The following is a 17,649-nucleotide window of genomic DNA, read 5'->3' on the forward strand; positions in this document are numbered from 1 at the left end:
GTACAAACTTGCAGTTATGAAATACATGTCATGGAGATGAAGAGTATAACATAGAGACTATAGTTAATAATATTGTAATAATGTATGGTGATAGATAGTAACTACAGTTATTGTGGTAAGCATTGCTTAATGTATCGAATTATGGAGTCACCATGTTGTGAATCTGAAATGTACCACTGCATGTCCACTATACTTCAATCATAAAAATTTTGAAGGGTGTTGGACTGAAATATAGACTAGGCACCACACTGAAGAAAAGGCAAGCAATACCCTTCACTAAGCTTATTATACTGCTGGATCTTACCTCTGTACCATATTTGATCAATGGACAAAGGAATAGGAATCTGTACTCTCTTGTTCTGAAGGTAGACAGAGGACATGGAATACTAATATCCTATATATGGAAGATGGTATATGCATGAAAATGAAACAAGAGCTTCATCGCCAACCCACACAGAAAAATCAAGAAATATGTAATACATACTTTAAAGCTAGTCAAGAGAAATAAGCAGATCTTTTTTTTAATGTTTATATCTGAGACAGAGACAAAGCATGAGTTGGGGAGGGGCAGAGAGAGAGGGAGACAGAGAATCAGAAGCAGGCTCCAGGCTCTGAGCTGTCAGCACAGAGCCCAATGTTGGGGGGGGCTCGAACTCACAAACCATGAGATCATGACCTGAACCAAAGTCGGTCGCTTAACCGACTGAGCCACCCAGGCGCCCCAGAAATAAGCAGATCTTTAATGACCATTGTCAAAGTAGTTTATTTTAGGTAAAGAAAAAAAGTGGATTATCCTGAAAGCAGAGGCATGAGATAGCAAGGTAAGCTTAGGCACATTCCAATGGGCATGAACAAATAGAAGCCAAATAACAAGATGAACTAGGATTCAGTGTTTCCCTCCCCTATTTGTGCAGTAACCAACTTAACAAGCTAGAAGCCCCATCAGATATGATATTGAATTTAATCAACAATGGTTTCCTAATTATTTTGGCTCTATGTTTCCAGGGTTTTCAGATTGTTAAAAATCCAATAATTCCCTTCAGAGGCTATACACCTGAATCTCCCCACCCTGCTTCGTTTTGTCTAGAAAATCATGTGTTCCATCAACTAAGACAGGTATTGGTTATGTATGATGACCTATGGCTAATTTCTTTTTTACAAGCAAATAAATAATTTTGCGGCTCATTAGGCTGACCATTTTTCTGATTTGTTTGACCTTTGCTGTGCTTTTTTATCAGTTGGTCTTCTCAGACCTCATTTTTCCCCACAAAGCTCCAGTAATCAAATGAATTGCTGGACCTGTCAATCGGATGCCATGACCTGTTAAAATGGGATCCATCAGAAAAATTTCATTATGTTTTTGTTAGAACAGTTGTCAGAAATCTTTCATTCCTGTTCTCTAGTACCACTGAGTGACAGGTGACTGATACACACATGAAGAAAGTGAAGCATTTATTAAGAGTTTTAAGTTGAGATGCCAGCTGAGTCAAAAGCTTCCTACATACAGTAGAATCCTTTGCATAAAGGATTTTCCTATAGCCATTGTGGACAATTAAACTTGGGATCTTCTCCTCTTGAAAGATTAACCCAGGTGGGAGAGTATTCTCAGTTTAAATACCAAATGTGTGTTTGGGTAGTAGCAAGTCCCCAAGGAGGATTTAAATTGTAAGTGGAAAACAGCATTTGCAAAGAGGATTTTAGTGTGATTGCTGTTTGCCTTAAGAATAATCATTCACTGAAGCAATTAACCTGCAAAATAGAATTATGGGAAAGGGGAGGGGGTGAATCTTTACTGAACCAGATGCAAATAGTTTTCAGCATGTACTTTCCATGGTGACCAAAATGGTAATGTTCCCCTCAGCTTGACTAAATTTTAGACAGGCTTCTTTTGGTCAATAGACCCCTGACCTCCCTTTTCTTAGAACATTTACTTGACAAAACTTGCCATTGTAAATTCTGTCTCTGCCCCCATTGAAATGTAAATCTGTAACTCTGTTTTTCCCATTCTTTTGACAGGTGAGAAAGATAGGGCCCCAGTCTTCCAGTCTCTGTGGGAGGATAGAAGCCTAACCTCCCCAAGCACCAATTAGCAAACACAGATGGCCTCACTGACCACCTAACATCCTCTAGGACTAATATCCTCCAGGATTTTTCCTTTAGTTCATCCCTGTCTTTTATTTCAGCACAGTTGAGGTCAGTCTCTCTTCCCCATTGCAATAGTCTTGAATAAAACCTTCCTTGACTGTTTTAACTGGTCGGTACAATATTTCTTTTACAGTAGATCCCAGATAATTACCTTGAATTTATTTTCAATCTCTACAAATTTGTCTGGGTGTATTTTAAAACTGGAAAATTTGTGCATTTGATTCACCTACTTTTGATGGTCATAATTTATTAGATCACTTAAAAATATATAATGCCAGGGTCAACTGGCAAAATTGTGTGCTATAGTCTTCTTTCAGCATGCATCCCTGTGGTTGCTAGAGGTCAATGAACACTCCTAGGGGTGACAGACCCTCCTTGCTGAGCTAGCTCAGCAAAACCAGTTGTGCCAGGTGCATTCTTTCTATCCTTGGCCTGATCTGATTTAGTATTTGGTTGTATGTCTCATTAATGATTTGGTTTTGTCCTGAGAATAACATTGTACTTTTTACACACAGCATTTGCCGCTAATTAGTGGAATCAGGAGCCACTGGCTCCCGGTTCACAAACACTGCCTACGGTGGTGATCGGGTCTACCTTCTAGTGTTACATTTCAATGTTCCAGAGAGTAGCAGCAGCTGCTCTTCTTGGGGACCCAGGGTCTTGGCTGATAATCACTAACTAGTTACATTTCCTTGGTGGGGTTTATATTTGGGTCAGTGAACCTTTAAATTACATTATGTAGTAAGTCACATTCTCATTAAACTGGGCATGGGTATATACAGCCCTCTATCACAAAGGTCAGGAGACACAGAGTTTTAGGTAAAAGGCAATGGCTTCCAGTCATTCCAAGAGGTATCTGATAAAGTGTATTGTTAAAATTTTTTTTAATGTTTATTTATTTTTGAGACAGAGAGAGACAGAGCATGAGAGGGGGAGGGTCAGAGAGAGAGGGAGACACAGAATCCAAAGCAGGCTCCAGGCTCCGAGCTGTCAGCACAGAGCCAGATGCAGGGCTTGAACTCACGGACCATGAGATCATGACTTGAGCCAAAGTCAGACACTCAACCAACTGAGCCACCCAGGCGCCCCTGATAGTGTATCCTTAACAACCATGTTAATTAGAAGGTACTGTACCCTGGAATTAGACTGGACTGGCGTGATTCTTTTTAAATTTTTTTTCAACGTTTATTTATTTTTGGGACAGAGAGAGACAGAGCATGAACGGGGGAGGGGCAGAGAGAGAGGGAGACACAGAATCGGAAACAGGCTCCAGGCTCTGAGCCGTCAGCCCAGAGCCCGACGCGGGGCTCGAACTCACGGACCGCGAGATCGTGACCTGGCTGAAGTCAGACGCTTAACCGACTGCGCCACCCAGGCGCCCCTGGACTGGCGTGATTCTTAAGTCCTATTTTGTCTGCTCATTTTCTCTTCCAGTCGCAGGCCTTGGCTGCTGTTCCTGAGTCTTCACTGAGCATTTGAAGGTTTCTGTTTTGATCCCTACATAATGACTGTGGTTTTACTTGGCAATTTCACCCCTGCCTCCTAAATTGAGTAGGACGTGTGCTGAAACTTTTGCAGAAAGTGACCTAATGTGCTTATTATTTTTACTTCACCATCACTTCCCTTAGAAAACCATAGAGTTCAGCCATCTTGGAAGAGAGGAAGTTTAACTAAATTATGAAGATTTAAAAGGTGAGGCCCAGAATGAAGCCAGAAAAAAATAGCTTCCAGCATTACTAAATGATAGTATGCCAAATGATGCTTTGTTGTGTTAATTGGGAAATAATGCACATATAGTAGGTAGAACATGACCTGTGACCACAAAATATGGTTACAATAGTGGCTTTTAATAACCAAATTACAGTAGGTAGAGCCCTTACTGAACAGCTGCCCCATATTAGCCTCTTCCTACTGCCCACTATGAGACCCTCAGAAACCTACAGTCCAGTTTGTCATTTGGTGAGAGCTTCCCATTGACAGTGCCCATTATCATAAAGCCAACATCCATGTCCAGGGTGGTGTCTCCAAGTGTCTCCTGTCCTTAGCATACAGAGAATCTCTGGGTTCTCTGATGAAGTGGGAAGTCTAACTTCTTTTCTGATGAGTGTCACACTTTTTTAAAAAATCAGGGCCTAGATAAACAGTTCCTTTCTCAGACAGATACTGATGTGAGCCCCTTGGCTATGATTTTAGTAAATTTCATTTTAAAAATGCCTCACTTGTTCCAAGGGGTCTTTATTCTTTCTTCTTTCCCAATTGCCCCCCCTGCCTCCCCACCCCCTTCATAAAGCAAATGTTTCTTTGTGCCCCAGCTGTAAAATATATATGCCAACATATATTTTCTTTGTTTCCCCAAGAGCTTTATTGCCCAGGAGGGACATGGAGCATGGGAGAAGAAAGGTGGAATATTGTGGTCTTCAATAATATCTAGGCTGTACTTCACTGAGGCAAAGGTGTCCTGATAAACCAACAAAAAGAGATTCTGTAAAATGTAAACCCTCACTTACTTTGAAGGCCTTTTCACTCCTATTTTCAACTCTCCTTGGCTGCCCTGTTCTCTTAGAGTTGACCTCTGCCAGGAGGCAGACTAAAAGCCACCACACAAAAGCTCTAGAAGAGATGAGCATCAAGGAAATGGACTGACCTGGTCTTTGAAGTCAGGGTCACAGTGTACCTCTAGATCAGGCTGTTAGTGACGTTATTGATAGTGCTTCTGCTGCTAGCTCTGCCCTGCAGAGAGAGGGGCCAATCAATTGGGGGGAAGGCAAGAACAAGAAATCAAGGGAGAAACCAATACAGGCAGATCATTTTGAATTACCTGTCTTAAGGAGGAGTCTCTGAAACCGAAATTAAGCTTTTCTTTTTTTCCTGAGGAGGATCTTAATTGACATGTTTTGAATTAGGCTTTTTTGTTTTGTTTTGATTTGTTTCTTTTTCTCTCCTGCTTATGAAGAGTGATTTCCAGAGAAGATGTTTGAAAATCCTATTCTCACAGGGGCTGGATGTGCATATAGTTAATCTGGTAATTTCCACCTACATGCTGTTTTGCCTTGGGATTGGGATTTCAGGATTTTGACACCTAGTGATAATTGAAGAAAACCATTGTCCTTCTGTAATGTTTTACAAGGTTATTATGAGTCCTTCATATGGTCCTACAGTTAGGAAAAATTCACACTGCATTTCAGATAAATTCAACTTAAAATAATATTTTCCCTCTCCATTGAAAATTCCCATTTTATGCCTTATGGTTGCAATTGTATCTTCATTTCTGAAATTTAAGCATGCCACCAACCAATTTCAATACATAAATGATTTCCAACATCAAAACTCATGAAATATTCTTTTTATATAATTAAATTCAAAAATTAAGTTGCAATTGTGATAGAAATCATTTGTAAGAGGCATTTTAAGCAAAATTTTAAGATTGTTAGCAATAATTGCCCTGTATTGTTTGTATTTTAGACCTGTGACAAATGAAAATGTCTTCGCTATATGAGAAAAGTAAACTATATTCTATGGTTAACAAGGTTGAAACCTGTCTCAATTTTGAGGAATAAACAAATCAATTTGGTTTTAATTGTAATTGTGAATTGTTTTTTCACCTTGTACCAATATCTAAATTATTTCCCTTTAAAACTTACACAGAAAAGTTTCAAGAAAGGCCTATATTTACAAATTATATGAGAGGCAATAGACCATAGTGATTTGGAAAACAGATTTTTTTTTTTAGCGGTGAAACAAGAAAGAAATTTATTCAGTAAGGCCAGCACCAAGAAGACAGCAGACTAGTGTCCCAATGACTATTTTCAAAGTGCTGAAAATATGTCTAGGTTCATATAAATAAAATGTGGGACAAAGGTCAATGGGTACATTCAGGCAGGCAGTAAATGTCAGGTTGATCTTTGTCTTGGGGTCAATCATGCAGGGTCTTGCTGAAGTCCGGGCAGTTTAATTACTTGAGGGGGTAGTTTCAGCTCCCATCACAGGATGCTTTGCCCAACTGGGACTCTCAACTGAGTTAAAAGGTAAGCCTGAAAAAAAATTAACTTTCTAGTATTTTCTAGTACAGACCGAGGTAAAAATGGAGGTAGTTGAAGTTAGAACATAAATTTTTAGGGGTGCCTGGGTGGCCCAGTCATTTAAGCGTCCAATTCTTGATTTCAGCTCAGGTCATGATCTCACAGTTCGTGGGTTTGAGCTCTGCATCAGGCTCTGTACTGACAACATGAAGCCTGCTTGGGAGGCTCTCTCTCTGCCCCTCCCCCTCTTGCTCTCTCTCTCTCTTCCTCTCTTTCTCCCTCTCTCTCAAAAATAAATAAATAAACTTAAAAAAAAACACACACACAAATTTTTAACTGACCTCAGACCTGGCTTCAAAATCTGTCTCCACAATTTACTAACTGTATGACACAAGTGAATTTTTCATATGTTTGAGTCTCAATTTTCTTGTTTGTAAATAAAATTGACTTCAGTACAGTTTTGTAAGGGATCAGATGTTCTATAAAGCACATACTAAGTGCTCATTAAGTGGTAGTTATTATTATTATTTATTTCAGAGAGAGAGAGAGAGCACAAGAGGGGCAGAAGGGGAGAGGAAGAGGGAGGGAGAGGGAGAGGGAGGGAGAGGGAGAGAGAGGGAGAGAGAGGGAGAGAGAGGGAGAGAGAGAGAGAGAGAGAAATAGAGAGAGAGAGAGAGAGAGAGAGAGAGAGAGAGAATCTTAAGCAGGCTCCAAGCTCAGTGTAGAGTCCTACCCAGGGCTTGATCCCATGACTCTGGGATCATGACCTGACCCAAAATCAAGAGTCAGACCCTCAAATGACTGAGCCACCCAGGTACCCTTGTAGTTAATATTTTTATTATGATTATGCATATCAAAATCAGGTCACTAACATGGGACAGAAAATCATTTTATTAAATGTAATGTAAAATGCAGAATAAAATAAAGTAAAACATCACTAATTTGGAGATCTGAATAGTTGGGAGGAAAATAATTTTGATCTAAGAATAAACATTAATTGGGTCCTCACTATGTTTGAGGTGCTATGCATCACAAACACTCCTCTTGCCTCCTTTGGGATATTTATTCACTAATTACTTGATTTCTTTTTACACTATTTACTTCCACTGGCTCCTTCCTCTTAGCTTATAAAATAGTGTTCACATTGATGTGATTTGATGTGGGGTTCAAGAGGGAACAGTCAAGAAAGAATTCTTGAGAATTTTCAGAGCAAAAAAAAAAAAACCAACAACAAAACAAAACTGCTTTTATTAAAGCACAGGGACAGGACCTGTGGGCAAAAAGAGCTGCCCTTGGATTGTGAGGAGCAATTGATTATATCCTTTGGAGTTGGAGGTGGTAAAGACAAAGGAAGAAATTTCCAGAAAGACTTTCATATGCTAAAGAAGACTCAAAGGATCCTCCAGCCTGGCTATTGTCAAGCTAAGGTTGTTTTTTCCAATGTCTCATTGACATTAAGACAGTTGGGAGTTCCTGGAGGAAAGTCATACTCTGCCTGTCTCAAGTATTTGTCAATGGGCTGCAGGTTATAAGGAAATTTAATTTCATATACATTTCCTTCTGCCTTTGTTCTCCACACCATTCCCCTCTGAACAATTTTGATCCCAAATCTTTAATTTTGCTGAGAGTGGAAGGTCTTATCTCCCGAACTTCTTCCTGCTGAATAGAGGTGTGGAGATGTTGCTACCTATGGGTCAACACTGGTCAGTTGAGGAACTTATATGTAAAAGTTACCAGAAGCAGAGGCAGCCAATCCAAGGTAGACAAATATATGCACCTTCTTGAGTAGAAGGATCATCTGTTGGCTTGAATCTATGGCAGTGAAGGAGTCTTGGCAACAAGCAGGGAGACACTGGAAAAACAACAAAATAAGGTTAATATTATTATGAGAACAAGAAGCCCAATAAAAACGGCCTTTGATAAATAACCAAAGTCTTCCTCCAGTCCAGGAGTTTAACCAATCACTAAAGGAAAGGGAGAGATTGTTTAAAGCACCAATTTGAGTATTTATATCTTTTAGCAATCCAGTTACATTTTTATGATATCTGGAACATGTACACAACATTCTGTTTTTATGATAGCACGTGTTCCACCTTGTGCAGCAGTTAAAATATCTAATGCCAATTTGAGAGTCATTTAAGGCCTTAATGGTATATATCCAGTGGTGTTAGCCATCATACACTCTGTTTTGTTTAGCAAGCAATCAGGTAATTAATAAGAGGCAACTTAATGGAAAAAAAAGAAAAACATGTTAATGGTTGGAGCAAATTTCAAACTCAGTGTCTTGAGTCTTGAATGCTTACAATCTAGTATCTACAAAGATGTGTTATTGAAACATTTTCTGTCTGTATTTATCCTCATTTTTAATCAGAGATAGCAAAGTCAAGACTAATTCATTTGTAAAAGAAGTCCAATTGTAATAAACGTGGCCTAATTATTTACAAAAGCTCAGCAAGAATAGTGATTGATCATATATATATCTTTTAAAATCTGTTTTGCTGGAACTTTTAATAAGGCATCTCTAGATTGACTTTTAGTAGCCTCTCTAGGCCAGAAGCCAAGCCAAATATTTGCCATCAGACCTGCCTGTAATACCTGTAGATTTGGGTGAATTCTTCTTCTTGAGATTCCCAAAATATCCTGAGGTTCCTGCACCTTCCAGGAAAGGACGTTCTTTACTCAACTGTTAAGACTGCTAGGAACCCTGTAAGCAAGGTATCAGGCCAACATTTCCAAGGGGCTTTATTGGCTTCAAGCTTCATAAAGTCAGACTTAGTTCCTTAAAGCTGTCTGGTCAAATCTGAGTCTGTGCATTGTAGAAGCTGCTATCAGGCAAACAGGTTTGAGCAATGGAATGTAGAAAAGGCCCACTTCGAAATATCCACAGGCCCTAACTGACCAATGGTTGTAAGCAACCAGGCCCACTTACCAAAAAAAGGGAAAATTCCATACATTAACATATCTCCTCATCTTCCCCCTTTAAAAACAGTCCCCACTCACTACCTCCTTGCCAACCACCTATCCTCTTCTGTCCTCCCTGCTGCTCACTTGTAGTGTATTCAATAAACTTCTATCTCCTCTGTTCTGCCTCAGGTAAATTCTTTCACCTCCTGCCCCACCAGCTTCCAGCCAGCCATCACATCTCACATTTGGGGGCCCCATCTGATTGAAAGTCACCCCATTTAGGCAACACATGCGTGTCTCTCAACTATAATATTTCAGTCAAAAGACTTGGTAAATTAATCAATGTTTCCAATAGTGTCCTGTTACAAGGAGAACAGATTCTTATTAAACTAATGCAAATAATTATAATTGTCACGAAAAAAAGAATACCTACTGAGAGTTTTTGAATTTCACAGGGCTTAGGTAAAAAGAAAAGTTACAAACACTTCAATTTGTTAACAAAGGAATTTTTATCATATTTCTGTATATCATGGATATCTTAAGAGAAAGTTTCCTTAATCTGGAAGAGCAAAACATTTGAGAACTAGCAATGTGTTCAAACAAGAGTCATGAAAACTATAATCATCTTCCTCAGTTGATTTCGTCCCATGTTGTGGATTCCTTGCTCAGTTTGAATGCAGTTTTTTAGTTAGTTCTGGAAATTCTTACCAATTTTAAAGATATCAAAAAAAAAGTATTTGTCAAAGGACTTTTTTATAAATCTCATTGAAGATGAAACACATTTCACAAGATAATAAGAACAATAACTATAAATGACAAAAGACTCAAAAATGGATACGGTTCAAGATCTAATGAGAGGTAACAATATAAGTGGCAAGGAAATCTGGTTATTTCTGTGACATATAACACTTCTATAATTCTATTAATATTGAAAATAATATTCATGATACAATATCAAGTGATGGCATCGTACCAAAGCATATTAAAACTTTAGAAATTGTATATAATCTCTATAATAGATATAGCATTTACTCAAACACCATAACCTAAGGCTTATTATTTAACAGTGCTTCCAGAGTAACAACATACCAAATAAAAAGGCCTAATTAGTCAAAAAGACTTCATTCACAACTTAAAATCCAGGTAGTTTATTTTAAAATCTCAGAAGGTTATAAAGTGCATGCCTAAATAGGTTTATAGATCATTACATAACTTAAAACTTAATTATTTATTTAACCAAAGTGTCAATAAGAGATTCCAAAGGCAAATATGTAAAGGTTATATAGTTGTTAGCAAAACTTAGCCTTTTTAATATTGAGAAGTTTTAACTAAGTAATCAAAGACCTGATAAAAACAAAACACAGGGGGTGCCTGGGTGGCTCAGTTGGTTAAGCATCTGACTCTTGATTTTGGCTCAGATTGTGATCTCACTGTTTGTGATTTCAAGCTCCATGTCAGGCTCTCTGTTGACAGCATGGATCCTGCTTGGGATTCTCTCTCTCTCTCTCTCTACCCCTCCCCTATTCATTCATTCATTCATTCTCTCTCTCTTTCAAAATAAACAAACAAACAACTTTAAAAACATAGAAACCTTGGTTTTCTGGGTGGACAAAAGAGAAAAAACTTTGCATTTTCTTATCAAGAGTAGAAAAACAATCAGAGAAAACATTTTTTAAACAGAAAAGCAGAATTTCAATCTTATACCAGTATACTTTTAAAATCCATTCATCTTGATCTTAGTCCTGACCACATATAAAATCTCTTTTCAACGATTTCCTTTCGTAAACTTTCTACAACAACTTTTTTATTCAGTTACTTCCCTTATTTCCATCAGTATTAATTACATTTAGCAGAATTTTAACTTTAGAAATCTTAGTCTCCGTTGAAAACTAAGTAGTAACCAATCATGAACTGTTATACCAGAATTCTTTAGATCTAAAATTTGTAAGCACATTTCACAATTTTAAAAACATAGATTTTTCCATAGCACAATCTTCAATAAAGCACAAAGCATTTTTATCAACAGACCCAAGTATCCTCAGCTTCTCTGCAATAAGAATCCAAAAGCACAAACCTATGTTCAGTAATCAATGCCTAAGTCTTATCTCATTTGGAATCCAATGAATTCAATCCAATTTATCATCTAAGCAAAACTTGAAAGTTTCACGTTACCAAAGACTTTGAAAGCTATCTTAACAATTACCCATGAAGACTTTGAGACAAAATTCATGATCATTTTAAGTCATCTTTTTGCTAAAAATTGTAACAGATAACATGAGTTTCTTTGACTTTTAGTAAACCTAAGTAGAATAAAAGTTTCATATTTAATGCTAATAACTCTAAGACATGTCTATCTTAATTAAACCAACAAACTTAAATTAGTTGAAATACTAAATAAGTTCCACCTGGGTCCACTTAAAAGTCAATTTGTTCCCCATTGTCAATTTTTACCTGGGACACTAGTGGGGAAATCTGAAGTGGGCAGTGTAAGTCCAAGGGGGGTGCTCTTTGCTTTGTGACAGTGAGGGTAGGAGAAGCCAATGGTGCCTGAGAAATCAAGGATGGTATAGGAGTTAGTTATGTAGGCTGCTCCCAAAATGGTACAGAAACAGGAGGAGGGGGAGAGAAAAGCAGAAGAGGTGAGGTGCCTCCAGGAAGGCTGGAGGTGGAAAAAAGTCTAGAGGGCAGAGAAGGAGGTCTCCTGGTCCTAAAGCTCATAAGCTTGAGATGAAAAGACAGATTTCCTTTCCACCAACAAGTGGAATTAGGCAGTCCATGTCAGGCCAGAGAAGACAGGGAAATTCCCCAAAACAAAAGGAGTTTTGGTAGCTGCTTAGGATATTCCTTAAAGCCCCAGTCCCAAAGTAGACTAACTGAAGACTATTGGCTCCAATTATCATAGCCATTAATGCAGGAAATTCATGAGGTAGAAGCCCCCAGATACAGCTAGAGTAACTCGGATGTATTAGGAGGAACATTGAGTCAGAAAGTCAGTGTTCCCTTCATCAGGGATGGCCTGTGTTTCCTCCAGCAACCTGGCTTCATTCAGAGGACAGTTGTTTAGACAATCATCCAATATGTGAGGAGGGAGTTAATGAGACTGGTTAGTGGCCAAGCACATTCTGCAAGAGGCCCTTATGTCAGGGTCCTGATTTAGGGCCACACAGGCCTGGACTAAGGGTACCTCTGCCTATTTGCTCTGTTTCCTGCAGAAAAGATCTAACTGAAGGTCATATTGAAGTTTAATGCCCCATTAATGGGCCATTTTTCCCTCATATCCAAAGGAGTACTGAAGCCATGCAGTGTTACAAAAGAAGATTAGCTTTTTTCCCCTTAAATCTTTCAATCTAAATTGTTTCCAATGGGTTAAAAGGCATCCCAAGGCAGAGTTCCTGGGAATTGAAGAAGTCCATTACCAGGAAAATCCTCCCTGAATCCCAGGTGGTGTCCCATGCAGGATATATCAGAGGTTTCTGCTGTCAAACTAACCCAAGGCATCCCTCAATGAAATCATTATGATCACCACCCTGCCATGTAGGGGCCAGCATCCCTCCACTTCCCCATTGCATTCTGGACTACAAATGGGCGCCAGCATGTGGAACAAGATACTGTGCTGTGCCTTGCCTTACTGTGAAGAACCCACCATTTTTAACCCAAGGAAAATACTAGAAAAGTTTTACAAGGGGAAATCACCCAATTTTGTAATTTAAGTAGTTAGCAGAGGACTTTGATGGAAAACAGTAAGGACAAATCCATCATGATCTAACCAACATTCCAACATATGTAGTCCTTACAGCCGACTTCCCTAGGAAACGGCCCAGGGTTGGATTTTAATTCAGTCAGGTATGGGTTTCAGCCAGTTCACAGTGGAGATCTCACAGCCAGAAGTGGTTAGACCAGAGGTGTGAAGGGGATCACATTAGACCAATGAGAAGGAAACCTCACATGGGTGTCTTAAGATTGGCAGCCACCCTAGTGACTTAGGTAGCTGTCCTGTGCCTAAGAAAGACAACTTTGTATAAGAAAAGGAATAAAAGAAGGCATCAAGTTTTTGGGTTTTATTACCATTTTAGCCATGGTACTAACTCCCAGTCAAAAGGCAGGCTTTCTCCTCCCCAGAGAGTAGCCATGGGCTAGAGGATTGCAGCCTGAGCAATTGACATGAAAATGTTCCAATAGGACTTTACTCCTTGAAAAGTGCCTGGAATGAAAGGAAGAGAAGAGGAAGTACTCACCAAGCTTGCATCAAAGTTCAGAGTCCAGATGAGAAGACTCAGGCCCCATGTTGGACACCAAAAATGATGTGCTTCAACGTGGGATTTGGAAGCGAATAGTCAGGAAAGAATTCTTGAGATGTTTTCAGTGAAAAAAAACAAACAAACCAAAAAAAGGTAATTTTATCGAAGCACAGGGACAAGACCTGTGGGCAGAAAGGGCTGCACTGGAATTGTGAGGAACAATTGATTATATCCTTTGGAGTCGGGGGTGGTAAAGACAAATGAAGAAATTTCCAGAAAGATTTTCATATGCTAAAGAAGACTCACAGGATCCTGGAGGCCTAGCTACTGTCAAGCTAAGGTTGTTTTTTTCCTCTAGCAAAGCATTAACATTATGACAGTTGGGAGTTTCTGGAGGAATGTTGTACTCTGCCTGCCTCAAGTATTTGCCAGTGTGCTGCAGGTTATAAGGAACTTTATCTTCATTTCCTTTTGCCTTTGTTCTCCACATCAAGATCTCTCCCATTGTCAAGGATTGTATCCTGAACCCAAAGACATAAGGAAAAGCACTTCTGGCCCCAGTTCTATTACATACTTGAGGAATAATCACAAGATATATATAAACCTGTTTGCAAGGAAGAGTAACAAACAGCACACCCTTTAAATGAAATGGTCATTTCACAATGTGTCATTTCCTTTAAGTGATTCTGGAAATCAATTAGTTTCAACCCATTTCATTGTACTGAGTACTAAGATGAAGACAAAAGACCCAATGAGACTTCTTTAGCTTGTGACAAAGTATTCTTCCTCCAAAAAAAAAATGACTTGGAGAAACTTAAGATTCTATAAGTGAAGTTTTACAAAAACATTTTTTCCCAAGTAATGGAGATAGTTTGTTGTATTATGCAGTACACTTCATGTGTTCCCAGGTGCATATCGATGGTTCTGCTTCATAGCACCCACATCCTCATGGCAAGCAACGAAGTCTGTTTCTGTTATGACTGTCACCGTTGTTTTGACTGCCTTTAACCTGCTTGGCAACTTGAGAATCCTTTTGTCAGGATCTGCACCCATAAAGAGGCCATGGTGTGGCCTTTGTTGATAAACTGTTCTCACTTCTCTGACAGATATTTTCTAATGCCTTGAATATAGTGACAGTGATCCCACAGTGACAGCTAACACTGAAAAAAATCCTACAGTCCAATTTTAACTACAAGATGTTGGGGGAAAAAAAGATGTGGAAAAAAACACAGAAAACCTAGGTGAATTGAAAGAAAGGTCATAGAGTACAAATGCAAACTCCTTCCAGGAATGTTTGAGAGTGTCTGATTATGTACATTCTTGCCACCATTAGGTATTATGCTATTTAAAAATCTTTGTCAATTGGATTAATTGGAAATAGTATCTAGTTATAATTTATAGTTTCTTTATTTAATATTTTAACATCTTAATTTATCATTTCCGTCTTTTACTTGTTCACTTTCCTTGCCTGTTTTTTTAAATGTTTATTTATTTTTGAGAGAGAGTGCAAGTGGGGGAGGGGCAGAGAGAGAGGGAGAGACAGAATCCAAAACAGGCTCCAAGCTCTGAACTCTCAGCTCAGAACCCAATGCAGGGCTCAAACTTGTAAACCGTGAGATCATGGCATGAGCTGAAGTTGGATGTTTAACCAACTGAGCCACCCAGGTGCCCCAAATTTTATTTTTTTAATGTTTATTTATTTTTGAGAGACCAAGAGAGCACCACTGGGGAGGGGCAGAAGGGAAGAACAGAGAATCCCAAGCAGGCTCCCCACTGACAGCAGACAGTTGATGTGGGGCTCAAACTCATGAACCACTAGATCATGACCTAAACTGAAGTTGGACACTTAACCAACTGAGCCACACAGGCACTCCTGTAGATAAATAAATTTTAAAAGAGGATTTGCTCACAGATCTTAGTCAATCCAGGTTGCCATAACAAAATACTATAGACTAGGTGACTTAAACCACAGGAATGTATTTTCTCACAGTTCTGGAGGCTAAAAGTCCAAGATCAAGGTGTCAACATGGTAAGTTTCTGGTGATGATTCTCATCCTAGCTTATAAATGGCTGACTTCTCACCGTCTTATCACATGGCACAGAGAGAAAGAGCAAGCTCTCTGGTGTCTCTTCTTATAAAGACACTAATGCCAGGGACACCTGTGTGGCTCAGTTGGTTAAGCATCTGACTTCAGCTCAGGTCAGGATCTCACAGTTGGTGAGTTTGAGCCCTGTTTCAGACTCTGTGCTGACAGCTTAGAGCCTGGAGCTTGCTACAGATTCTGCCTCTCTCTCTCTCTCTCTCTCTCTCTCTCTCTCTCTCTCTGCCCCTCCCCTGCTCACATTCTGTCTCTGTCTCTCAAAAATGAATAAAAATTAAAAATTTTTAAGGAAAAAAAAGACACTACTTTCATTATGAAGGCCACATCCTAATGACTTCATTTAATTATCTTCCAAAGGCCCATCCTAATGACTTCATTTAATTATCTTCCAAAGGCCCCATTTCCACATATCACCACAATGGGGATTAGAGCCTCAACATATGAATTGGGGGAGGACACAATTCAGTACCTAGCACTTCCTACTCAGAGGGGCATATGTCCAGTCATAGCTCTCAGCTCATGGCCTGTTTCACTGGCACCCAATGTCTACCTTGAGGGTAGCCCCACTGCTTCTGTCTGTATTGTGCATACTCCTGCTCAGCATACTATTTTCAGGTCTAACTAAAGGGTTGATGGCCCTGCCACTATATTGTTCTTTCACTTTTTTTTATATCTGACATGACAGTCTGTAGTCATGCTGAATTGTCTGCCTGGCAGCCCAAGTTAACTGCCCAAGTACCAATGATTGTTTTTGCTAGCGCTCTGGTTACAAATTTGCTTGGATTTTTAATACCCTTCTCTAACCTTATTTTCCAGTAAAGCACTGTCATTTTTAGTGTGCAGTTTTGCCAAATACAGGATTTTTCAGAAACACATACATTGCATGTTGCCAGAAATGCCTATATATGCAAAAATGCACAGAAAAGAGCAAGTTAGCAAATAGTTTATATATAGCATGATTCAATTCTTGTTAAAATATACATATATATGTACATAAGAAAAGAGATTTTTGTAGCTGTTTGTATGCATTTTCTAATTTTTCCCTGCATTTTATGTGTTTATAAAGGAAATGGTAAGTTTTTAAAACTAAGAAACAATTGATAGCCCATAGTCTGACCATTTAGACAACTAGAAAGGGCACCTTGAAGGACTAAGAGATGAAGGTGGAATAAGTCTATAATCACCTGTGGCTTAAAGAAATCTCAATAGTCCATTCTGAGTGTCTCTGGAAGAGACCTTTTCACTAACCCCACACTAGCAGAAGTTAAACTGTCCTTTGCAGGATGAAGAGAAGAGCAAAGTGGACTAAGAGTGGGGGATTGATTATTCTGAATTGTTTTTTCGTCGTCATCATCGTCGTCGTCGTTGTTTGGTGAAGACTACTGAGAAGCCAGAAATCTTTTTTTTTAATATAACTTACTGCCAAGTTAGCTAACATACAGTGTATATAGTGTATTCTTGGCTTTGGGAGTAGATTCCCATGATTCATTGGAGAAGCCAAAAATCTGACAAAGTTATCAAGACAAAATCTTAAATTGAAAGAGAGAGAGAGAGAAAAAAACTCATTTAGATCTTTAAAAAAAAACACCTTGTACTGTGATAGTCACTTTAAATATGTCATCTTCACAATATTTCTTCACATATGTATTACTGTCTTCACTTTACATGTGAGGAAACAGACTCTGAGAATGTAAGTACTTAATGAGGTTATGAAGCTAGTAAGAATGGAAGCAGGGATTCCATCCTACCTTCGTCTTTAAAATTTGTTATTTCAGAGAAAATCACATAGTATGGATCACACTATTTTATCAGCAATTTATCTGCTCACATTTGGACTACCTGTGTGACTTTAGAAACTATCAGTCCCCTTTTTTATGTTAAATTAGTCCCTACCCAATACCTCATTTTGTTTTATGATTCTGACTATGACCATACATAAACAGTTGACCAGAGACAGGAGATTAATTTTTGATTATCCTTGCCCCAGAATTGGAGAAAACTCACTTGCTAGAAGGCACATAGTAAATGGGAGCCCAGGTTGCAATCTCCTCCTGACAACGTGCATTGCTGTGCTGCCTCCCCTTCCAGGCTCTATAGCAGGGCCCCTGGGGCACAACACACACAGATAGTTGTCTGTCTTCCAATCATTCTCTGTCCTTCTACCTTCTCACTGGGCCCTAAATACAGTTAGCATTTTTTTTCTGACCACACAAATTATGCCATTAGTCTAATCATTACATT

At 38.9% G+C, this 17,649-nt stretch overlaps 1 protein-coding gene across 1 annotated transcript in view; it reads right to left on the minus strand.

Moving 5' to 3' along the window:
* Positions 1-4,784: 4,784 nt before the first annotated feature.
* Positions 4,785-17,649, minus strand: part of LOC123583723 (translation initiation factor IF-2-like) — a 115,723-nt gene continuing 102,858 nt past the window's right edge. The window contains exons 3-4 of the mRNA XM_045450832.1: positions 7,942-8,016; positions 4,785-4,875 (exon numbers count right to left, since the gene is read on the minus strand). Coding sequence (XP_045306788.1) covers positions 4,822-4,875; positions 7,942-8,016 — 129 coding nt within the window. The 3' untranslated portion in view covers positions 4,785-4,821. The remainder of the gene's footprint in view (positions 4,876-7,941; positions 8,017-17,649) is intronic.

Source organism: Leopardus geoffroyi, chromosome B3 (assembly GCF_018350155.1).
Source record: "Leopardus geoffroyi isolate Oge1 chromosome B3, O.geoffroyi_Oge1_pat1.0, whole genome shotgun sequence".
Taxonomy (NCBI): domain Eukaryota; kingdom Metazoa; phylum Chordata; class Mammalia; order Carnivora; family Felidae; genus Leopardus; species Leopardus geoffroyi.